Source organism: Nothobranchius furzeri, chromosome 19, assembly GCF_043380555.1.
Source record: "Nothobranchius furzeri strain GRZ-AD chromosome 19, NfurGRZ-RIMD1, whole genome shotgun sequence".
Lineage (NCBI taxonomy): Eukaryota > Metazoa > Chordata > Actinopteri > Cyprinodontiformes > Nothobranchiidae > Nothobranchius > Nothobranchius furzeri.
In genome coordinates this window covers 7591719-7617354 of record NC_091759.1, presented here as the reverse complement: position 1 = coordinate 7617354, position 25636 = coordinate 7591719, and the positions used below count along the sequence as shown (strand labels likewise).

General features: G+C 41.5%; 1 protein-coding gene across 3 annotated transcripts in view; it reads right to left on the bottom strand.

Annotated features, from left to right (window-relative positions):
* Positions 1-25636, bottom strand: part of rbms3 (RNA binding motif, single stranded interacting protein) — a 473759-nt gene that overhangs the window by 187795 nt on the left and 260328 nt on the right. For all 3 annotated transcript variants that reach the window (XM_054745076.2, XM_015973526.3, XM_015973527.3), the window contains one exon: positions 2893-2984. In XM_054745076.2, coding sequence (XP_054601051.2) covers positions 2893-2984 — 92 coding nt within the window. The remainder of the gene's footprint in view (positions 1-2892; positions 2985-25636) is intronic.

Sequence of the window (25636 nt, the reverse complement as noted above, 5' to 3'; positions counted from 1 at the left end):
AAGAGACATTAGAGAGATGCAGAGGGAGTCTATAAAAGCCAACTACTGCTTAATGCCTCTCACAAGTGTGATAAAAGCACAGAGCTGCAGCACAGAACGCTGGACTGTTCCATCCGAGCGAGCAGAGAGAGGGAGCATTCACAGCTCAACTTCTCTGGATACATGTTAATAGAAAATGATTCTGTGAAAGAGCCCACACACACACACACACACACACACATACGCACGCACGCACACACACACACACACACGTATGCAAACGAAGCTTCTCTAAAAGGTCGGCTCCTTCTGTTTTGGGACACGAGACCCCTCTGGTGAAAATGTTGACTGAGCGATGCAAAGAGCGCTCTTAAAAATCAGATGGACGGCGATCCCATCAGTATTCCGAGAGCTCCGGCTCTTATAAATATTGGAAGGACACTGGTGGGGGGAAAGGAAACGGCCAAATGGTGCGTTTGAGAAATGGCACACCTGAGCACCACGCGGGATATCATCTCCTCCTGTCAGATCCCATCCCATTTGATCAAAATAATTGCCGCCTTCATCGTTGTCATCAGTTCTGTCATCCTCACTGGCGCCATTCTCCATCTCATCACGCCGTTTTTGGATTGAGGAGGGAGTTTTTTTTTTGTCAGATCAGATCAAATGCCTACCTCTCATCTGTGAAAATCACTCATGGTGTACCCCCTCAGAATCCTCACCACATTTATTGCTTCATTGCGGCTGACATTTTTTTCCAGCTATTTAGGTTTTTTTGACACATATTTGATTGGTAGCACAGAGAAAGAGGCCCTGCTGTGTACAGTTAACTGGAAAATGAAGAAAGCTAATGTTAAAAATGAAATAAAGACATATGATCACAGCAAGCCTCGAGGACTGACAGAAACAAAACAATACTGTCTTTTCTTTGTCAAGCTGCCAGATAAGCAACCATCAACTAACTGTGGTAATAAAAGAGCATCTATATTTAAAAGACGGGACAGACTACTTCCTCCAAATACATATCTGCGTCTCGCACTAGGGCTCTTTTTGTGAGGCTCTAACATCTCATCTGCTTCCACTTTAACAACGCTGCACAACACAAGCAGCCAGCCAAAAGCTCAGCGAGAGGAACGTCGGCTCACCCACAGGCAGACGGGCGAGTCCTGCAGCTCCCAACACACTCAGACTCTCACACACACTCCACCATCAGCCCACATCTGAGACACTTGCTCATTCACAGAGTGTCGGTGAGATAAAACACGCACCAAAGTCACCTCCAAGCGCGTCATATGAAGTTAACAGCCTACATTAAAGAGCTGTCCCATATTAAAGCCAACCAGTTTGGGATTAAACTGCAACATGTTGTGGAAAAAGATTTCCTATAAAACGTCTTTATGGTCCAAACTAGTTTGTATTTAGGCTGTTAGGTTTGGTAAATGCACAACGTTGAGCCCTCAGAGGGAGATAAATGTGCCACAAAGGACCCGTTTACACTTCCGGGTAATTTTACCGGAACTACACGGTGTGCACGCATCTCCGTTTCACAAGGCAGGTCAAAAGAGAGTCCTGTTTGGGCCATTTCAGGAACCAACCGAGTTCCTGCGTCAGAGTTCGAAACCAGACACGACCACGTAAAAGTCGAAGGGCGGGGCTTGTGGATAAATCGAGCTGATTGGTTGTAAATCAGTAAGAAATTATATCAGCAGACGTCCCTAAAATGGGAAACGTGGCTTGTGAAGCGGAATGGAAGAAAAGGAAAAACAGCAGGACTGATGGTGCTTTAGAAATGTGGTTTCTACACTTCCAATGCAGAAAAACGAGGTGAAAATTCCCCCACAAGAGTCCTGGCACCCCCCAAGGCGCTTTACAGCACAATCATGTGTGTGTGTCTGCTCTGTCTTCTCCATCCCCAGTGAGTCGTGGAGGATGGCTGCTTATACTGAGCTGGGATCCTCTGGAGGTTTCTTCCTGTTAAAAGGGAGTTTTCCTCTCCACTGTCGCTACATGCTTGCTTAGTATGAGGATTGCTGTAAAGTCACTGACACTAGTCAGTGACTTGATGCAATTTGCTGGGTTCCTTATATAGGAAACATTGTTTCTGTTTGGCTTAATGAACTGACCTGGATTGGAATGTTTATTATGTGATGTGCCTTGAGACGACTCTTGTCGTGATTTGGCGCTGTATAAATAAACTTGAATTGAATTGAATCAGTGTAACAAAGCCATGATTTACTCCCCCTTTTGGTCTCCTGCAGAGCACCGTAAAAAACGCCGTCTCTGTGGGCAGCTGTGGCTACATCGTAGCTCATCCCCACCAGGGTGTGAATGTGTCTGTCTGATTGTGTTGTAAAGCACCTTGGGGGGGTTCCAGGACTCTAGAAGGCGCTATATTAAATGCAGCCCATTTCTCTTCTGATCACTGAATGACGATCTTTGCGTTTTTCTTTAGTCGCACCGGAGTTGCCGGCACAGCACACAGAAAGGAAAAGAAAAGAAGTAGCATTCAAAATCCCCATTTCTAAACTTCAAACGCTGGAAAAAGCGGCTGAAATGAACTCAACGCCATAATTTATGCTGCTGTGTGGTCTCCTACAGAGCGATGTTTCTTCTGGTCATCGATCGCTGCTTTTTACATCACACAACCGCTCTCCTAGTCCTCTTGTGAAATTAAATTCCAGCAAACTTTGACAGAATCAAACTTTTTAATGTTATTAGTGTCCGTGGACGCCTTAAGGCTCTAACCAGCAACGTCACTCACAGCTGAAGAAGTTGCGACGTGCTAACGTCTTAGCAAAGTCCTGAAAGGGCACAACGTATTTTCCCCATCACCTTCCTCCCTTCCAGAAACTCCTACAGCCAAAACACCGCCGAGGCGATAAGGAAGTGAAGATGTGTTGACGCGCTCCTTACCTTGGCCATTTGGGCCTGCACCCCGGTGGCTTTGAGAGACGACACGGCCTTCTGTGCTGCAGCTGGACTGTCGAAATCCACAAAGCCATAACCTTTACAGAAGACAGAAAAAATAATCAGACATTCGTTCGGAAGAAATGAAGGCAGATGACTAACAAGACGAGTGACAGGCACTTGGTAATTGTAGCAGTAATGGGTTGGTAACACGACTACAGAGGCTGCCAGTTCTCATATCTGGTGAGCACTACATTGTTTGATAATTAGCGACACTGACGTTCATGGGGGGATGCTATGCATCTTAATTAGTAGCATGGATGAGCGATTTAGTAATAACAAACCCCCAGCACCCTGCCCACCTCTACCTCTACACACACACACACACACACACACTAAGAATGTTGCCATTAAAGTAATGACCCTTTATGGGAAGTCCATGATTTCAAATCAGTAACCAGAGAACAAACAAAATAAATAAATAAATAAATAAAACAGAAAAGAGGGAGAGACGTCGGTTAAATCTTCTAAACATTCATTTTCACTTGTTCCGCCTTTTGATTTCTCAGAGCCTGTGAAACTGGCAGACCCACGGCGTGTTCCTCAATGGCCGACATATTACCGCAACCCCATTTCACAGCCTCCCTAATCCTCTCCCCGGTAACAAATCTCTCAAAGGTCGACAGCATACCAGAGCCGCTGCCGTTCCTCTCGCTGCCTCCTCCTTCAGTTCCGTCTGTCTCGCGCACTCATAAAGACACACTTTATAAATTTCTCAGAATTGAACCTCTCCGTTCATCTTCCACTGTCTCTTTCTCTAAAACACCCCCCTCTCTCTCTCTGTCTGTGTGACTCTCACATTTTTCGTGACATTAACAGTCGCCGGCCCCATCTGGAAATTCATCAAACAGGGAATGAAATCTGCGGCTGTGATTTATGAGTTATTGTGATCCCGACGTTCTGCGGGACGTATCGGAGACGGGGGGGTCACGTCTGTGTTAATTAAAATTTGGTGGCGGATTAAAAGCAGTCAATGGTGCCCTCTGATCCACTGTTTCAGAAGGAAAGTGTAATTAGAAAAGGATAATAGCTGTGAGATTTGTGGAGTGGGGGGAATCTACAACACCTCACTTTCTCATTAAACATGTGCAGAGTTTAGACAAACAGCGGAGACGTGTCTTTCTCTGGTATTGGACGTGAGTGGTCATTTTCCTGTTGGATGGAGCCAGGGGGGTTAATGTGAAAATCATAACCTGTGGCGGAGGAGAAATCAAGCGTGAGGACTGATTAATGTCCAGCTGTTAGAGCGGAGGTGGGCGTGGCTCTAACTGTGAAAATATGCAGAATCGGAGTAAATATGTGCAGATTTAAGCAGAAATTCGTTCAAAAACCGGAAGAAATTGTCAGATGAAAGAGTCCAGTTCCCTTTATTAAAGATCTTAGTTCAAGCGCTTAAAATTCAATGTGGTTTCATTTAACCAAACACACACAAAAACATCTGCTTTATGAATTAATTTTATTAAAACCCAGACATTTTAGTACTTTTCTTCTTTGTTCACCTTTAAATCTGAACAAATCAGCCGATGGCTTTAATTTGACCAAGATAAAGATGTTAAACAATCATTCAGTTCTAACAGTTATTATGATTCAAAAATAATGAGGCGTCACCAGTGGTAATAAAGCAAAAGCTCTGGTCCCATTAAATCATGTGATATTTATATTTATACGCTCTCACTTAAGAGACTCGTTTCTGTTGAAGCCACAAAGACAGAACTGACAGTTTCATGCATAAAATAATAAATCTAATCAACTGTGATGTAATCAAAAAAGAAATAATGTACAAAAATGCAAATAAGGCTCCCCTTATGAAAGGATACCAAACTGTTTATAGACATATTATCAATGAGTCATAAACAATTCATAAATAATTATTAATTGCATTAATTAAAGGTGAGGAAAAGACTTAAAGAGACTATGAGTAATTTTTACTGTTAATATCTGGAAATACCCAATGAAATGTTGAAAATGAATGAAACAATACAAAGTTTTTGAAAAATATTGGCAGCTTTGTAGCATATAACCACAAAAATCCAGACTACAATAGGTAGCCTAAGTCACGCCCATCCACTTACGCACCATGGGTCCCCGGAAGAACGAAAAATGAAAGCAAGTCAATAGGGCTAAAAACGCTATTTTATAATTCCGCTTGTTATGTGCCATGGATTTCACATATGATGTCTGTGAATTTTAAAGAAGCATTTCGATACGAAGAAAGCGCTTATTTTCGAACGGGGGAAACACTATTTTAGGTTTTGTGTGAAATAAGTCCAGGACTACAAACGCACTTCACGAAAGTGATGTCATTGAACCAGACACGGAGAAAACAGAGGGAAAATGGCAGTAAGTTCAGCAAACTTAAAATCCTTCCTTCAGCAGGAAAGAACCTAGCCTGGCAAGCCAGACTAAATAAATGTATTATTTAGTCTGGCCATGCTCCATTGACAGCTCTCGGTTGTGGGGCGGGTTCTACCGTTGTCTTTCAAATGATCTCCGCATTTCACTGGACAATGAATGTGACATACTCTTGTTTCACTCTGTTGCATCATCCCACCCACCAGGCATATAGAGTGCCCTGATTGGCCCACAAAGCGGATAAAGCTCTGTGATTTATTCACTAAGCAGATAGAGCATGATTGGCCCACCATTATGGACCAATCACAGCTCTTTATGTGTTTGAAACCCCTCTAGAGAGCTGTGATTGGCTAGCCAGAGTCCTGGTAGGAGCTGCTGAGGTTCCAATGGAGCATGCCTAGACCATTCTTTGCAAAGCAAGAATTTGGTCTAGTTCACTAGCAGTGGCGGTTCTACATCGAATTACTCCCCGGGCGAGGCCCCCTTTGAGCGCCCCCCCCCCAACCCCCCCCCCCCCACCACCACCACCACCACCACCACCACCACCACACCACCCCACCTGCATGAACACACGCATGTTTTCTACAAACAGGCATGTTTTATTAGAACGACTATTGAACATTCATTTTTCTAAGTTGCACATATTTACATTAATTACTATGAAGTTGTCAGAATGTAAAGCAATATACATTATATACTGTATCAAAATATATAGAATCAAATATACAAAAACAAACAATAACTAAATATTAAGAACATATGAACATAATAGATAATAAATATTCTAAATAGCAAAAATATTTCACACGTAACAAACTAAAGATAATCACTACAGCATTGCACTTAGAATAGAAAACACAAACTAAAATTAAAACCTAACCTTGATGCAAAGTCATCAATAATGTCATCACATGAAATCTGCTCCCCTACTGAGTGATTGATACTAATCAGAGCCAGGTTAGTGAGCCGCCCCTGAAACACAGGTGACCTCAGGTATGACTTGATCAAGTTTTGAAAAGCTCCTCTCAGCTTGAGCCACAGTGACTGGCAGAGCAGTCCAAAGGTTGGGGTAGATCTCCAATAGATCTTTATCATGATCCATAATATTTTACAATTGCCTCTGAAATTGTAATTTAAACTGACATAAAAAACTGTAGACTACCAAAAATGCCAACTTTTACAGAACAAATCATGTAAAATAATCAGTGCAGCCATCTGCAATAAATAAACAGGATAGTTAGTGGTGACTGGGGAGTTTTCTTCTGCTTGTACAGTTGTTTTATTTATTATTATGTGAACATGATCAACATGTGTGTGTTGTTGTTCAGGCAGGCCACAGGCTGCAGCGAGCATTTAACAAATCCTAGTTTGAATCAGTAAAAAACGATTCAAGGACTTTTTTCAAACCATTTGAATATTCGTTTAAATATTTCAGCCCTATTAGCTCTGTTAGCAATTAGTTGACCGCATTTAACCGTTAAAATCCCAGTTAACTGGTTCAAAAAATTGAAAACATGCATCATGAGAGCTACATACCTTTATCTTTCTGCTCTTTTTTCTTTTTTTCCCCTGAATGGGGCACCTGGTGGTTTTAGCCTTTTTATGTTCATCTCTTCTGTTTGGCTCCTGACTCAGTAAGTTTCCTTTAGTCAGGACTAAACAATTTGACCTTGATGGGGGGTGACCACAAAATCGTTTTGTTTTTCCTTTTTTTATTCGGCCATTTCACACAATTCAGAGAAACCTGAAAGAATGATAGGCCTGTGTTTATGATATTATCAATGAAATATGGAAGAACGTTAAGATGTGATTGACTTTAGCCATGTTAATACAGTTGATTCAGCCCCTGCACGCTCATTCATTTGGGAAAGACGCAGAGGTGAATTCCCCCACCACACCCCTCCCCTTCCTGTTCTTCATAGACACACGGAGCACGTGAACGTTCTCAGTCAGCAGGAGCGCCTGCAGCTGCAGGGGGCGCCAACTTGCTGTTTCCAATCCAGACACTGTCATATGACAGATAATAGAAAACCTCGGTGCGGCGCAGATTTCCTTTTTTTTTTTTACTCCGCGCTTGTGCGCCCCTTTTGTGTCATGAAAAAATGCCGCCCCGGGCAACTGCCCTGTCTGCCCGTGCCTAAAACCGCTACTGTTCACTAGGCTAGAAAGAACCACCATAAATCTGGCCATTTGGTAAGTAGCAGCTACGCTAGGGGAGAGGGGATTATGCGGTGACGATGTTGTCGTGCTAATTATGAGTTTTTACAAGCTCATAAATCTCAATGTACGTGACTGGCGTGGTCAAAACACCCATCATTACTTTTCATTTAAATTGCAGTTCAACATCCAGGGTCTAAGGCAAAGCGGATTAGAAAGTAGCTACTTTAAGCCCCGATGACTTTTATTTTTGCGTTCTTCTGGGGACCCATGAGCCGGCCGGAAAGGGAGGAGACTTCAGTTCCCAATATATGGGATCGGGTGTAAGTCTTCTACTACAGGAGCCCATGAGGACAAAATGCATTTACTGATTTGTAACAAGCGGTTGCAAAGCTTTCGTCGTTCATAAACATTGTTTTACACGTTTGCCTCTTCTCTGGTTGTCAGAGATGAAAGGAAGTCTGGTGCGCTTCCAAGGACTTTTGACCCTAATGGCCTTCCGTAAACAAGGTTTTACTCAAACAGAAAAATGCTTGCTTGTAAGGATTTAGATATGTACCGTCCCCTATTGCCAAGGCACATATACACCATTACTGATGGGTTTGCTGTACAATAGTGAGCCAAACCGGTTTACTTACTTATTTAAAAGTTGCAATTTGCTAAATGTATTAGAAACATTTTTAGATTCAGATTTCAGATTCAGATTTCAGATTTATTGGTCAAGTAAAATTACATTTACAAGGAATTTGTCTTCGTAAATGTAATTTTACTTGGCCAATAAATCTGAAATCTGAATCTGAAATCTGAATCTAAAAATGTTTCCAATACATTTAGCAAATTGCAACTTTTAAATAAATAAGTAAACTGGTTTGGCTCACTATTGTGCAGCAAACCCATCAGTAATGGTGTATATTTGCCTTGGCAATAGGGGGCAGTAGGGGTATAATAATAGCGTGTATTATTATACTTTCATGACTGACTTATACATATTCCAGGGTTTCCCCCAGCGCCTTATAAGCCTGGCGCCCCCCCGGACTTTGCTTGGTCACCCGCCAGGCTAAGCATTATGCCCCGCCCTCCTCCCCGACCCTACCGTGTCCGCTGACACGAACGGCGCAACGAAACTAGGGCCCTCCATCAGCTGATACTGGTGAGAAACAGCAGAGGAACGTGTGCAACCCCTTCATCCCCACCCCTGCTCTCACGGAGAAGTGCGGACCCCCCACCCCCACCCCACCCCACGCCCCGACGCCCGAATCCGCCAGGCTTAACTCATAACTATGCATCTATGATGTGGCTCCTACATGCAGTAACTTTAACAGTTTTGTGATCAGGCCCATCTCGACTATCAGAACTTCCAGGTCATTCTACTGGAGTTGCCGCTGAAGCAGCATGGAAGTCAAAGGCACCCACTCAACGGCGTAAGTCACACCACTGTGGTCTCCTACAGAGCGTCATCAAAAACTGCGATTCTTCTCACCGAACGCCACTTTTTACATCACACAGCCTTTCTCCCCGCCCTCTGTACTTGAATATAATAGAACTTTTTGCTCTCTTATTAACTCATTCACTGCCAATGACGACTAAAGTCGTCATTTGCATTTTTTTACTGTTTGAGCATTGGAACGAGCCCCCGCGCTGAGAGAACAAACATCTCAGCCCTGAAGCCGATCTTCATCCGCATACATAACAGATCACATGATCAGGAAGCAGACCATCCATGTGTTAGGAGATCGTTTTGGACCATTCCTGTAAAAAAAAGTGAGGCGCGAACCGGAAAAGCGTCTGCCGATCACAATTCGACAACGGATTATGAAAGAACGGATAACGCTCGAAACACACGGCTTCTCCCTGATGTAAGAGGTGAGTCTCCTCTTTGTTTAGGTTGTTTTGGCATCGACATCATGCTAGCGTGCAAAGTTCTGTGACTCTTAAAAAAACAGTAAAAACGGTGAGAAACGCTGGCAGCGAAGGCCGTTAGGCTGGCAGTGAATGAGTTCATGTCCGTGGACACCTTAAGGTACTGATCAGGGATGGACCGGTCACATTATGCTGACATCTCGGCAAAGTCCTGAAGGGCTGATGGAGACATGACAGCTGGGAGGACCTTTGTCTCTCCCACAAATATTCTCCATATAAGACTATACATAGAAGGGTTTCGCATTGATGGAAATCTCTACTCTCAGAATGTTTCTGTCCTTTTATTATCTACATTGTGAGGATTTGTTGGAATATTTCAACAGTTCCTCCAGATGTGATGATTTTTTACATGCAAAGGCTACATTAACTTCTAATTAAAGTCATTTCCTAACAAATCAGATCATCTCAGTTGTTCTGCTGGCTCAGATTCTTCCACTAATTGTTGAAGATTACAGCATCTCGAACATTATTTACTCATCTGTCATGTTCACTGACAGCACGTTTAGGGATCCGTGGAATGCAACCGTGGCATTCTGGGAAATTATTCACTTTAATAATCAGAATATTCCAACAGCGGATACTCGAAACCACTGATTACAAATTTAATATTCGCCCCCATTACCACCTGGAGTGCACTTATCAAACTTTAAACAGGATGAGTATTTTAGAAACGCTGACCCATATTCTGACTGCAGGAAGGAGAGATGAAGGCAGAAAGAACAAGAGCGAGGGAAAAGGTGAGCAAGAAAAGATGTAAAGGCGGTGGGGTGTTGGGGGGGGGGGGTCGTCTGAGGAAGACTGAAGCAAAAACAAATCCAGTTGTATCTACAAAGTGACTCCATCAGGAAGAATGTTAACTAAGGCGAAAAAGAACTGATCCAGCCCCACTGCTCCTTTTATTTATCTTTTAAAGCTCAAATTTGATGTGTTTTACCTCTAATTTACACCAAAAACTGAGAAATGCATTCCTTGTAACAGTGATCTATGTATTGTACACACTTAAAATTAGCTGCACACACACACACACACACACACACACACACACACACACACACACACACACACACACACACACGCACGCACACACGCACACACACACACACACACGCACACACACACAATAAAAAAAAACCTGCTTTGATATAAAAGCGATTATCGATTAGAGTGGCCGTACTTCGTTTCTACATTAATCTGTAAAGCACAAATTCAATAAAACCCGACAATACACTAAAAAAAACGTTCCCAACGGGTCAGGATCAACGTTCCATCTCTGTATTTTGTTGTGCCTGAACAGCAAGTTTTTATTTTAGTAAATATTTAATCAAACTTCATAAAAAATGTGTGAAAAGAGACACAAAACTGTCAGAGTAGTAAAATATCCCTTCCTCCCAGGAGGTTCGAAAGACAAAAATAAATGTTTTTGATGTTTAGCAGATTTCTCTCTGTGAAAATGCAAAGAATCACGAGTTTTTAGATAGCTCTGTCCTTTTTGCAAGTGGTGTAGAAATGTGTGCATGCTGTTTGTTTTCAGGCACTCTGAGATGTCAATTCATCGGCAACAGCTGCAACCCTTGCAGCCTGCATGGATCTAAATCAACACTGCAAGTTGTGACTGGTTTTATTATAATTGTGCAGACCTTGGTAACCGAGCTGGTTGAATTATCCACGGACACAGAATCAGGGATCAAAACACAAAGACACTCCCAATTAGGGCTGCACGACATATCGAAAAATTATCGTCATCGCGATATCAGGACGTGCGATAGGCCCATCGCAAAGCACGTCAAAAATGGCGATAAATGTTTGGTTCAAACATTTCCATCCGTGTCATACATCAACTTTTTGTAAACCAGCTCTGTTTTTTTTATGCGGAAGCATTATTTGACCAATCAAATGTAGCCCTTCTGATATGCGGCCAATCAGGTGGGTCCGTTCACGTAATACACCCGCCCCCTACGTAGACCTTTAGGATGGAAAGCAACACCCGAACTGAGTTAGTGGCACCATTCCCTTGTTCGTCATGCTGGCTCAGAGCAACGAACGCACTTTGTGCTGATGTTTCTGGAATCAGCGCTGATTTCAAACGTGAACGTGAGTCCGCTTGGTGTCGTTAATCATTTTTACCGGGCTGACTCCGACACGTGCCGGTGAACCAACCCACCTTCATGTCGCTAGTGTTCCACCGGGTGGTGATGTTAGCCCCAGGCTCCGGTTAGCTTCCAGCTAAAAGGCTACAGCACTCTCCTCCCAGTCCCACCCTGCTGAAGAGGGCCTGGAAAAGTTCCCCCACACATCAAAGTGATTTTTCATTTATGAGCTTTTATAACCTTGTTATTCAGGATAGTTGATTTGCTGCTGCACATAAACTGTCAGTCAGAAGCTCTGCTAGCCGGTTATCTTAGTTCAATTTGTTAGCTTGTTATCAGAATCATAGTTGCAGTTTCATCATCTGAGCTGCTTTTTAAGATCTAGTAAACTTGTTCAATTTGCGGTTAAAAACCAACGTTTTCACATATTTTCCATGTAGTTTTTTGCCAGTTCCTCTTCTGAAAGGTAGACAATTGTGTTTATCTTTCCCTCAGAAAATCTTAATATTCTCCTAGTTTGGCCCAGCACAGTTCACTTCCTAATTGCAGCAACAGCCTTATATCATAACCACATAAGTGGAGAAAATGTTCAGTAGCAATGAGAGAATTTGCTGTTGCATTTAAGTGATGTTAACTATTATTTAACATTTCAACTTATTTTCTGATTTTTTTTTTTTATTTATTCAGAAAACCCTGGTTAGGGATGTGTTTCTGTATTTGGAGCATCAGAAAAAGTTTTATGGTGGAGGTGATGTTTTAAAGTCACTGAGAAACTGCATGCATGCAGTTTGTTGTTCTGCTGCTAATACAGTAACAGGTCCAGCTGCATATTTTTGCAATAAAAATGTTATGTTGTAATGGAATTCATGCATTACTTTTTGTTTGCTTTGAGCCCAGAGCAGACGTCACACGCCAGACGACATCAACACTGCATATCTTAGCATTTGTTAATTTATCGCAAGTAATATCGATATTGCAATATTAAGCACAGTTATCGAATATCGCATGTTTTCCTAATATCGTGCAGCCCTACTCCCAATAAGGACCTTTTTGAGGGAAGTGCCTTAGGCCTAGTCCACACATAGTCGGGTTTTTTTTTAAAAACGAATATTCGCCCCTCCAAAAACTTGCACCCACACCACCTCGTTTTAAAAAAAACTCTGTCCACACGTACCCGGATAAATACGTTGTTAAGGACATGCCAGACCTGTAGGCGGCAGTACTTCCCCCGTTCTTAACCTCGTCCTTCGTCTGTGGTCTTCCGCAAGGAGCAGTAATTCTGCTTGAAAAAACAAACAAGCAAAAAGCGCTTGGACAATTGATAAAGCGAGCGCAGCTCTGAGGGCATCCATGCTGTCGGCTAGTGTAAACACAGGTCACACACATGATGTCAGCATTTTTTGTCGCGGAAAGTGACGTTGCGGACCTTAAAACTCCGGTTTTGTCTGTCTACATGCAGACACCCAAAACGGAGAAAACGCAGATCTTCACTTTGGCCGGAGTTTTTAAAAAGATCTGTTTTCGTGTGGATGACAGGCCAAAACGTAGAAAAATATCTACGTTTTGGCAGATCCCCAGCTACGTGTGGACAGGGCCTTAAATCCTACAGTAAAATTTCACAAATTATCACAACTAAATAGAGATGGATACAAAGATTTATATAATATATCAGAGAATTAACCTTTAGTATTCTCAAGCGTTTGAACCTCCATGACGACCAGCAAACGACTGATGTGTATGGCGAACCGCTTCATGCAGTTTCCATCTGGTTCAAAGTGCTTTATTAGCTGTTTTTTTTTCAAGAAAATGTGACATCAGAAAGCAATTAGGAACTTATTTGGCTGAAGGTCTCCTGGTCATGAAAATGTAAATAAGTAGGTTTCAAATGACCTGAAACTGAAAAATATAAAATATATTATAAAAAGAGGATAAGGAAGCCCAGAGGCCCATGTAGAAGTGATAAGATGGTTGTGGTAAATAAGCATCCAGTGGTCATGTAGATGTAATCAGACAAAGGTCAAGGTAAAGCTGTCACACCAGCCAGACTGAGTTCAGAGGTAAGTCCTACTAACGGGGGCGCAGCAAGCCTTTTTAAAGTGTGGGTGGCAACTTATAGCCAAGCACAAGAAAGCACCTTCTCTGACGTTTGGGAGTACATTTACATCACCGCCTACATAACCTAACAAAGAAAGCTTGTTATGCAACTTAAGGGACAAACACAAATCACAAGATTCTCAGACAACGACTTTAATTAAGAACAGTGTCTTGTGTAAGAACGTTTGCTGCCACATGACCTGCCACTTCTACACCGATACTCGATGAGTCACTGAGCTGAAGGAAGTCGATTTAGTCGTAAAAAAAAAAAAAAGCCCAAGGAGGGTCGAGAAACAACGCTACGCTCAATTAAAGACACATGCTTGACGAACACGCACACATCTCCATGAAGATGCTTGCAGATGTTGCTAAAAAAAAGTCTTTCTGAAGTTAAACACTCACTCGGTATTCAGTGAGGGTGCTGCAGAGCTGCGATCTCAAGTGGGATACAGAGGGCAAGGTGTTGCTTTGAAGCCACTGCACAAACACAAACACCCAATCGATAGCTGTCACTTAAAAGCAACTCAAAGTGACTGACTACATGCGTGGCTGCTGATAATATTGTGTAGCTGCACGCTAATATTGCACAGAGGGATGGCGAAGGACATGTGCACTCGGGAGGGATGAAACCTACACTCTCACACAAATATGCACGGTTTGTGCACACACACACACACACACACACACACACACACACACACACACACACACACACACACACACACACACACACACACACACACACACACTGAGAGGAATAAAGAGAACATGAGCTGCTGCATCATATTTCCTGGTCTGGCTCTAACTGGGAGCCTGTCAAGATAAAAGGACCATCTTCAATCAGTTACTGCATGACAGTACTGTGCCACCATCGCCTCTGCTCCACTCGTGTGTGTATACGAGGTAGGGTGCTCCTTAACACAGCCGCCTTCAGGAGGTGCAGCGGTGTAGTAGATGTCACCTCGGGCTACGCTCACACAAAAGTCTTCAGTGGGGAGAGGAGATAAGGGACTCATTACAGCGTGTATCGACGTATCAATCAACTTTGCATCATTCATGCATTCACCATCAAATTATGCTAATCCTAATTACTTCTGGGGGAAATTGCTATTCTTTATCTGCTAATAGTCAGGATTGTTTGGGGTTTCCTGGCTACAATATCCACCATTATTTTCTCCCCCAGTATGTCAAATTTTCACATTCTCATATTCAGCACTAATGATCCCATTTTGCACCCAAACAATAGAATAATAATGGCCTAAGTGTGAATAATGAATCAACATCGAGCTGTGGCGCGTTACGAAGGCTCGCCGGACAGGGCGGAGTAATTGTTTACGTCCTTGTGAGACATGAAAACGAGCTCTGAAGCAGCCGTTGCACGTGGACGATTAATAAGAGGTTACACGTATGTTTACAACTCAAACTTTACTGCATGCAGCATCATATTTATAGTTAATAGAGAAGATTGATGAGCTACACAACAGAGAAGTGTGCATAAAATGCTGTAATGTGATTGTTTTTAACTGATTAATGCATGTTTAGATGCATACTGCATCACGGTCTACAGCTGAGTGCAATCCTTAAGTCTCACTGCACAAAATGTATAATTGTGTACTTCTTCTGTTCTCGACAGATATTTAAAAAAAACCTGTTTAATCACATTTTGTGATACACACATTACTTCACAGACACCTCACCCTCACTACTGAAACTCCAACATTACACACTCCTTACTGTACATTAATGCCACTGTTTTGCACATACCAACCTCTGTATATTTTATATCTCTTATCTTATTGTTTACTTTATTCATTTGTAAAACATGTATATACGCACTATACACACACTCACACGCACACACGTAGAAAAATAAAAAAATAAAATACTAGCACACACATTTAGTAATGTATATACCTTACATACTATACATATTATTACTTAGATTAGCCATTTTTATATTTAGCTTGTTTTTACGTTACTGTATTTTTGCACAACTCTGTTGCTGTGAAGCTCGCACACAAGAATTTCACTCGCATGTACCGTACCAGTGTACCTGCACATGTGACGTGACAATAAAAGCGATTTGATTTGATACTCTGACTGCATAATGATTATTCAGAGAAAAAAAACACTAATAATACTTTACTTTCCAATGCATTGTAATGATTATTCATGTTGGTGACCAGTGGACGTTCTAATGAATACTAGTAAATAGGAACATTGTGTTGCTTTGTAAGTGTCGCTGGACCATACGGAGTAGAGACAAGCCCTTTTTGATTTTCAGAGCTGCGTGGGAGTTGCTTTTGGAAGGCTGTGGTAAGCTGTCCAAACACTGAGGGAGGGAAAGGTGGTTTTATAAAAAGCGAGAAGACATCTACTACCAACTGCAGCCAAGCCAAGACTGCCTTGGTCCCAGTCCAAACCCAGAGGGGAGAGCATCCTAACTGGGACTGCATTCCTCTGTCCTCTATTTATCCTGCACCACCAACAGCTGACTGATGAGACATTTAGTGGCTACTGAATGGTGTGTTTTTCTAGGATGAGTACACATGTTTGCATGCAACCTTCACATTGACGTTACATGGGAATCTACTGGTGCACGAGCGAAGAAAGAAAAGGCATAAATTAGTTTCTTGTTGCAGTGCTGTAGAGAAACACCTGGATCACAAATGATTAAAGGGGACTCATTATGCAAATCTGACTTTTTGCATGTTTTTGTGCTGCCATGTGGGTCTCTACTGCCTCTTCAAACACTCATAATGTTAAAAAAAATATACTCGTATCTCGAGCATTTCCACATGCGGCGGTTAGAACGTCTCCATTGCAACCATCAAGTATAAACTGTCACAGCAAGTTAAAATGTCTCTTGTTTCTCCCACATGCTGCAAATGCATCACTGCTCCACTTTTCCAACCTGAAAAATTTCTACCTGCCACACTTCACCAAGCATGCATGTTCGACAACAGAAGATTCAGGTGAGCGAGAGATAAGACAGGAGAGGAGTCCGATGAGCTAGTTCCAGAGCTTTAAAGGTCCTAAATTATGCAAAATCTACTTTTTTGGAGCTTTTAAACCTTTTATTTTGTTATTTCCTCACGGAAAAAACACATTAAAGTGGATTTTGGTTTCTTGCATGCATTTTCCTGTCTCAGCTGGTGCCTCCTTCCCTGGACTGTAAACACTAACATCCAGTTCTCTCCATGTAGCTAACAGGGAGTTTAATCTCCACAGTTCAGAAGTTTCTATCTAGTTTGCACTTTAAATAATGCCAAGAAACCAAAATTGTTTTTTTTTTTCTGCGAAATGAGAAGGATCCCTGCTCAGTCTTCTTAAATAATCTACAGAAATTTTTAGATTTAATCTTCAAGAGCTCTTAAAGTCTGAGCCGGAAAGCGACAGTGATTTCACAGACTGCTTGTTAAACCTCTGCTAGTGCTAGACTGGGTTTTCAGATGAACTAATTCTTCAAAGCTACGCCATTTCAAAGTTAAAGCCACCTTATGGAGAGTCAGAAAGGTGAGTTCAACAAAACACACATTCATCTGTTCATTTTTGTGTATCTGTTATCTTAAACCCCAGTCGGTCGTGGCAGATGGCTGCTCATACTGAGCCAGAGAAGCTTTCCTCTCCACTGTCGCTACATGCTTGCTCAGTATGAGGTATTGCTGTGTTGTGAATTGATGCTATATAAATAAACTGTATGTAATTTGGGGATTTATAGAAGCAAATAGATGTATGTTGAAATTCAGCTACTTTGGCAGCCATTAGAGAGCAGAGAAAGGATGTGTTAAAGCAAACAATTTACAAAAATCTTGAATTTCATATGTATTTATTGTAGCTTCTCAAAATTGATCTCCGTTATTTTCATGTCTCCCTCATTCTTGTTGAGAAAACACACTGGCTGTAAAATAACTCTCACAGAAGACTATTCTATACAAGATACTGCTGACAAGATAGCAGTAGAGGCAATTAACTTATCGCCCTTCCAATGGATTTATAGCTGAGGTATAGATCTCAGCCTGAAGCAGCTAGCTTATTGGCTGTATTGTATTTCTTGTCATCTTCTCTGCAGGTGTAGGAGTGTCCTTGTCAGAGAGCTGCAGTCAGGATCTGCAGAGGGCAGGGAGCCAGGGCTCAGGGCCAACGGAGCCACTGGCAGCTCATTGTGGTGATGACAAACGGAACACGAGGTTGGGAAAAAAAAAACCGCCATTCCTCATCCAATATCTGTGCAAGCATTATAAATGAGATCTGTATAACTGTGAAGCACCGATATTATAAAAGACTCGTTGGATTTAAACAGTTTAAAGTAAAATTGATGCTACATGCATATTTTCATGTGTATTTTTCAGTACACCTATAAAGACATTTTAAGCACAAACAAGGATTTGTCAAATAGAAAACAGAACAAATCTGAAAGTTGAAACAATTACAAGAATCCTAAATGATTTTAGTTTACCTTTAAAGGAGCAATGTTTAAGAATTTTACAGTGAAATGACACCAAAACAGTCTAATGTCTCAATCATGTTGGAGGGAAGGTTACACGGAAACAGATTAAATTCTGAGCTGGTGATGTGTGTGTGTGTGAGTATGGGGGGGGGGGGGGGGGGCAGCTTTTCTTCTTTCAAAAAACTAAAGAGGGATGTAATCATTGTTTACCACCTGTGAGCCCACATGGTTGCCAAGTCTGTACTGCAGTGTTGGCATTTGTAATTGGACACAGGCAGGTAAAAGCTCCAGAGTTGTTTAAAGAACCAAAAACAGTAAACAGGAGCGACCTATAAGTTATTTCTTTTACTTGTAAGAAACCACGGCATCTTTGTTGTTTTCTCAATCAGGTGAAATAGGTCAGGCTAACGCTGAGCTAACATAGCTAATAGTGGATTAAAAAAAAGTCGGTTCTAAAAATATCAAGCTACTTTTCAATTATCAACAAATCAATATTACAATGAAATGCATGTGTGAACTATAACCGTAAGCTTTAATAATAATATTTAAAAGAATGGACTGCAGTACCCGCATTTGAACACAGGATGTCAGTCTTACTTCTTTTTTACATATTGCACCTTTAAAGAGCAAGTCATCCCTTACAAGAAGCGTACTTCACTCCCACTTCATGTTTGAAAAATGCAACAAATGCTGTTGCCTAGCAGACCGAGAGGGTGGAGCCACTAAAAAATACATACACTCACGACATTGTGACATCATAATGTACCAGTTTACATCATAGCATACCTCTTAGCCAATAGCGGTGGCATATTTAAATTCAAATGCAGTGAAGAGTTTTTACCTGACAACGGCACAACACTGACAGTTTCAGGCAGAAAATTTAAATTTCAACTAAAATGCACTAAAGTGCAAAACTATTGACTACACGTGTCTGCAGCACGATTAGACACACATTTATAAAGTTTATCAGAAAAAAATATTTGATTTGGGGGTGACTTGCTCTTTAAGGTTTGCAATGTTCCTGACCCCTAAAAGAGTCAAACATGGATGATACAAACCACATCCACCTGCATCAATGTACTGCTTTATCATGTATATGCTGAACAAATCGTGTTTTAAACACACACACACACACACACACACACACACACACACACACACACACACACACACACACACACACACACACGAAAATATCAGGGGTTCCTAATTAGCTGATGACCCTGCTCTATTTCTTAAGCCACTACCGACCACATCCCACTAAACTAATAATCCATCTGAACAGCTGGGAAAGAGATTCACTAAAATTAATGTTGCTTCGGTGTGTGAGTTTGCCAAAACAATGTCGGACTCCATAATTTTCTCTGGCCCCCTGCCTGATCGGCCCAGTGCCGACATGTTTAGCTGCATGCTGTCCTTCAACCACTGGTTGTCTAGGTGGTGTCCTGAAAACAACGTGGGCTACATTTATAATTGGAAAACTTTTTGGGGAAAACCTGGTCTGAAGAGACAGCATCCATCCCTCTTAGGATGGAGCAGCTCTTCTTTCTAGGAACATGGCCAATTGTATTAGTCCTCCATGACAACCCAGGGTCCAGACCAGGAAGCGGAGTCATAGATTAACAGTACTGAAGCTGCAGCCCACTACCCCATTGAGACACTGTCCTGCCCATGGCCAGAGTCACACAGATTAAATATCAGGCTTAATAAAGCCAATCATGAAAATCTCATAAATATTAGAACAAATTAAACTGAGCAGAAAACTAGAAAAATTAAATGTGGATTATTGAACATTAGGTCTGTTTTTTCTAATATTTTGTTAGACTTGACTTGATTTGTGATAATCAAATTTCTTTGCTCTCTCACAGAATCCTGGCTGCAGCAAGAGGACTCTAGAAAATTGGAGAGAACATGGCACTCTACACACCAGGAGGAATCCTACTTATCCTGGAAAAAATAGTCTTGTGCTTTATAAAAATAAGCTTCAACAAGCTAGAACCACTTATTTTTCAACGCTAATTGAGGAGAATAAGAATAATACAAAATTTCTTTTCGGTACAGTTGCCAAACTTACATAGAATCATAGCTCCGAATGATCTATTCCCTTAGCCCTCACATAACGACATTATGGGATTTTTCATGAGTAAAATTAATTATATTAGAAACAAAATCATTAGCATCCTCCCTAATGTGATTTCTTCTTCCTCAGTAAGTGAGGCAGCATCTGAGGTAACTGTAGAACCTCATCTGTGTTTGAACCATTTTGATCCAGTTGAGCTTTCAGAGTTATCAAAAATATTAGCTTCATCTAAACCTTCAACTTGCATTTTAGATCCAATCCCAACCAAATTATTTAAAGATGCATTTCCTTTGATTACTGCCCCCATTCTAGATATAATCAATCTATCCTTAGTAAATGGATACGTACCACAGGATTTTAAGGTTGCTGTAATCAAACCTTCACTTAAGAAGCCTTCCCTAGATACAGATGATCCAATGAATTATAGACCAATATCTAACCTTCCATTTTTATCCAAAGTCCTTGAGAAAATAGTGGCCATCCAAGTTTGTGAGCATTTAAATACTAATGGTCTGTTTGAGGAATTTCAGTCTGGTTTTAGAGAGTATCACAGCATTGAAACTGCATTAGTGAAAGATACAAATGATATTCTCATGGCCTCAGATAATAATCTTGTGTTTGTTCTAGTCTTGTTAGATCTCAGTGCTGCCTTTGACACAATTGATCACAATGTTCCTTTGGAAAGGCTTGAACATGCTGTAGGGATCAAAGGAACGGCGCTAGGCTGGTTTACATCCTACCTGTCTGATAGATATAATTTTGTAAATGTACATGACAAATCTTCTTCATACTCCAGGGTTACTTGTGGAGTACCACAGGGTTCAGTGATTGGACCAATTCTTTTTACTCTGTCAGTGCGCCCCAGGGCAGCTGTGGTTACATCGTAGCTCATCACCATCAGTGTGTGAATGTGTGTGTGAATGGATGAATGATACACTGTAGTGTAAAGCGCTTTGGAGTCCTTACTCTGAGAGGCGCTATACAAGTGCGGGTCATTTATCATTTATATGCTTCCAATTGGTAAAATCATTAGACAGCATGGGATAAACTTCCACTGTTATGCTGACGATACTCAGTTATATCTCTCCATTAACCCTGATGAACCTAATCGGTTAGTTAGATTACAGGCTTGTCTAGAAGACATCAAAAATTGGATGACTTAAAACGTTCTGCTTTTAAATCAAGACAAGACTGAAGTTCTCATCTTGGTACCTGAAATTCAGAAAAGGAAACTGCTTAGTCAATCACCTGACCTGAATGGCATTACATTAGTCTTCGAGAACAAAGTAAGGAATCTTGGTGTTATCTTTGACAAGGACATGTCATTCAAATCCCACATTAAACAGGTTTGTAGGATTTCCTTTTTCCACCTTCGGAATATTGCTAAGATTAGATGCATCCTTTCCAGGAGTGATGCTGAAAAACTAGTTCATGCATTTTTTACATCAAAACTGGATTACTGTAATTCATTACTCTCAGGAAGTCCACAGAAAGTAGTTAAAAGTCTTCAGCTTGTCCAAAATGCTGCAGCTAGAGTTCTGATGAGATTTAAAAAGAGAGATAATATCTCTCTTGTCTTAGCTTCCCTACATTGGCTGCCTGTTAAATTCAGAATAGATGTTAAGATCCTCCTTCTCACATATAAAGCTCTTAATAATCAAGCTCCATCATACATCAGTGACCTGATTGTTCCATATGTTCCTAACCTAACACTTCGCTCTCAGACTGCAGGTTTACTGGTGGTTCCCAGAATATCTAAACAAGGATGGGAGGCAGAGCTTTTAGTCATCAGGCTCCTCTCTTGTGGAACCAACTCCCAGCTTTAGTCCATGAGGCAGACACCTTGTCTACTTTTAAGACTAGGCTTAAAACATTTTTATTTGATAGGGCCTATGGTTAAAATCCGATGTTAGCCTAGATCTGGACAAGTGGGGAAGTAGAGGGAGGTGGAGTGTACAGTTGGTAAAGGCGGCTCCCCTTGCCCTGCCTCCAACATACCTCCATCTAAAAGGCTAGGTTATCCAGAGTTATCTCTGTAATTATGCTGCCATAGGCTTAGACTGCGGGAGGACATACTGACCACTTTCCACACTCGACTACTTTCTTCTACAATTTGTTCTTTAACTGTATTATTTCCTGCTATTTCAGCTGTTAACTTTATTTTTTCTCTTAAGTGTTTTTCTCCCCAGAAGAAGCCACAATGATGTTCTGCTGAGCTGTGGTGGCCTCATGGAGGGGGCTATCGTCTTGAACACTGTTGCTAATCATTTAAACATTCTCCCTCTCCTGATAATAACATTTTACTTTCTTTGACATTGAATGTCCTACTAATAGTTTACCCGTTTGATTATAGATTCACTAGGATAAATACAATAAAATCTATCTCTCACCAAATAGGATATTTACTCAGAAATCATAAATGTAACCATAGAAACATTACTTGGTATATATGTTGTGTGTGTGGGTGGGTTGGTGTATGCATGTGTGTGTTTGTGTGTGTATATGTGTGTGTGTGTGTGTGCGTGCGTGTGTGTGTGTGTGTGTGTGTGTGTGTGTGTGTGTGTGTGTGTGTGTGTGTGTGTATGTGTGTGTGTGTGTATGTGTGTGTGTGTGTGTCTGTCTGTCTGTCTGTCTGTCTGCTCTGTCTTCTCCATCCCCAGTGAGTTGTGGTGGATGGCTGCTTATACTGAGCCAGGATCCTCTGGAGGTTTCTTCCTGTTAAAAGGGAGTTTTCCTCTCCACTGTTGCTAAATGCTTGCTTAGTATGAGGATTGCTGTAAAGACTCTGACACTAGTCAGTGACTTGATGCAATTTGCTGGGTTCCTTATATAGGAAACTTTTTTTTTTGTAATTGGCTTAATGGACTGACCTGTATTGGAATGTTTACTATGTGAAGTGCCTTGAGACGTCTCTTGCCGTGATTTGGCACTATATAAATAAACTTGAATTGAATTCAATTGAAATTCAGAATAACTGTTAATTATTCACGTTTTATAGTTTCATTTTCTTTTACAATTGATAATCTCTGTCACAATGCATCCTGCCTGAAGGATTACAGATTTGTCCCAGGAACATTTTCTTACTTAACTTTTGGTATTAATCAGATATCAACTGACAGGGGTGATTTCTTCTAGTAATATTTTAAACTTTTCTGACAGCGGTTGTAGATAACGACGTAAATAGAAGAAAAGTTGTCTCCTAGATTTGTTTCAGTTTTTTTTTCTTATTCTGGTTTCTTGCCTGCTCCTTAATTTTCCTCCCGAAATATCACTTTCATGTAGTTTCAGTAAAATCTATCAAGTGGATTAGAAGACAGTTTGGCAATAAGTATTATCACCAGTCTTTTACCTGACAAAATAATCAAAATCTAGATTTTCATGTTTCAGACTTTTCAAAAGGTGCAAAAAGATCTGTTAATGTTTAAAAACAAACTAAAACCAGATCAATAAAGCATGTTAACTTTGTTCAGCTCCCTGACTGCCTCATTAGCTTGCTAACATGACAACAAGACCCTGATGTGTTCAGAGCGACCTGTGAAGAGCCCTTGAGAAAGGTTTCAGACCCTGTAGGGTGTTAATTATTTGTCAAGAGCTTGTTAAACTGAGACCCAGGGTGAAAAACCGCTATCTATAGAGTCGACACACTCAAAGCACGGATTTCTGCAGCATGCTTGCGTGTAAGTGGACAAAATAAGGAAATGCCATGTATAGACCTAAGCACACACTCTGGAAACAGACTAAAAAGCTACTCACCGACGTGAAAGTTTCAAAAGCAGTATGCACGTTTTTCTTTCTTACACAAAGAGCAGGTGCAGCCCTTCGTTCACCCCTTCGAGTGTCTTAAAATAACTACGCCTCCGTTATTTCACCTGTACCTTGAGATTGCCAACTTTAGTATTCAGGCTGGTCGTCTTCCGCAGCACCTTTTTATCCCCTTGGTTTGTAATAAGCAATGTAATCACGTCCAGTGCCAGGCACAAAAGCTCCAGCTGCAAGACGAGGGGACAGGCTAAATATTTGAACAAAGCCGGATCAATGAAAAGCAAGCGCTCCCAGATCACGGTGAAAATCTCCAAGTAGAGACAAACATTCGAATCTGGACAAAGACGGATCGTCTCCTGGCTCCAAACAAATATGCAGCTCATTTTTTAGGTCTTGCATCTGTTAGTCATTCATGACGAACTGCTCTACCGCCCCCAGCTAGCCTTCCTATTCATTGTAGTTATGATTTATGCTATCCTTAACTAATCAAGGGTATGATCATTAGTTAGGAAGGGGCGAGGGCCTTGGCAGGTCAGTGGAAGGCTGGATCCTACGTCGTGGTTCCTGTGCCATCCATGCTTTAGGCTCAGAATGACGGATGACTCCAGGTATACCTCCTCACCTTCCGCCGGTGACCACCAAGGCAGGCGTCAAAAACATGTTAGAGGAAAAGATTAATGAGAAGTGGCGTCAAAGTCTGCAACAGACAAATATGAGATGGATATTTATATCCATCGGTGTTTCAACTAAACTAAGAACTCTTTTAATCTGCGACGGCTTTGGATCTGTGTGAAAAACGATTCTGCTCCAAGATCTCACCTCCACATGACCTTTTTAGAGATCCAAGTGTGTAAACAGGAGATGGACGCTCTGCATGCGAAAGCAGAACAGGAAGTGGAAAGGGTACAAAAGGTCAGAGCTCAAGGAATGCGGCACTCATGGACAGCCTTCTTCTATTTATGACAGGCCTCGGCAATCAGGCGCCTACTTTGTGAATGGACAACTACAAGAATGAAGCCCCGGATGGGGTGAGGGAGATTTTTATGTACGTGTGTGATTAGGAGGTGTTAACAAAGCCTGTGTGTGTCATCCAGGAAGGTTTGCATGGCAAATCTATCCAGATCAATGTGATTATCTCTCGGCTATTGCTAATTAGAGTCATTAATACGCAATGCAAGCAGGAAATGCCACACACTTTCTTCCCCGTTTCTCCTTCAGCTGATCTTGCCTTTTTTCTCCCCTCTGGAATGGCTTCGAGGGAGATGACTTGGAAAAGGTCTGCTGTTGGCCATGCTTCAGTCGAGATTCTCATCTGCACATAATTCACTTTCAAAGGGCAGAGAGGGCGGCAAAGAGAATCCTTAATTGCGCCGGCACAGTGTCCAGCATAGACAAATGTTTATATCTTGGCCCTCTAATGAGAAACCAATAACGGATGCAAAAAGCCCCCCATGCCCCCCCACTCTACCTACTCGAAAAACACATGACAATGAAAAACAGGCCGTTTGGGGAACATCACCTCATTCATCAATAGCCCTTATGCTTAGAGTCATGCAATACTCTACTTACTCACTGATGCAACAATAAATCTGCTTTTACACTACGTGACACGGCCTGTATTTCTCCATTAGACCAATCCTGTGGTAAGGACAACAGATTTTTCAGGCTGGAATGGTCAAGTTCCTGATAGCCTCTGAAGATGGACCTTACAGAGGCCAAAGGAATTCTATATTCCTAAAAGAAACAGTTCCCATCAGGAATTACATTTTTTACTGAGATCAAACAGAG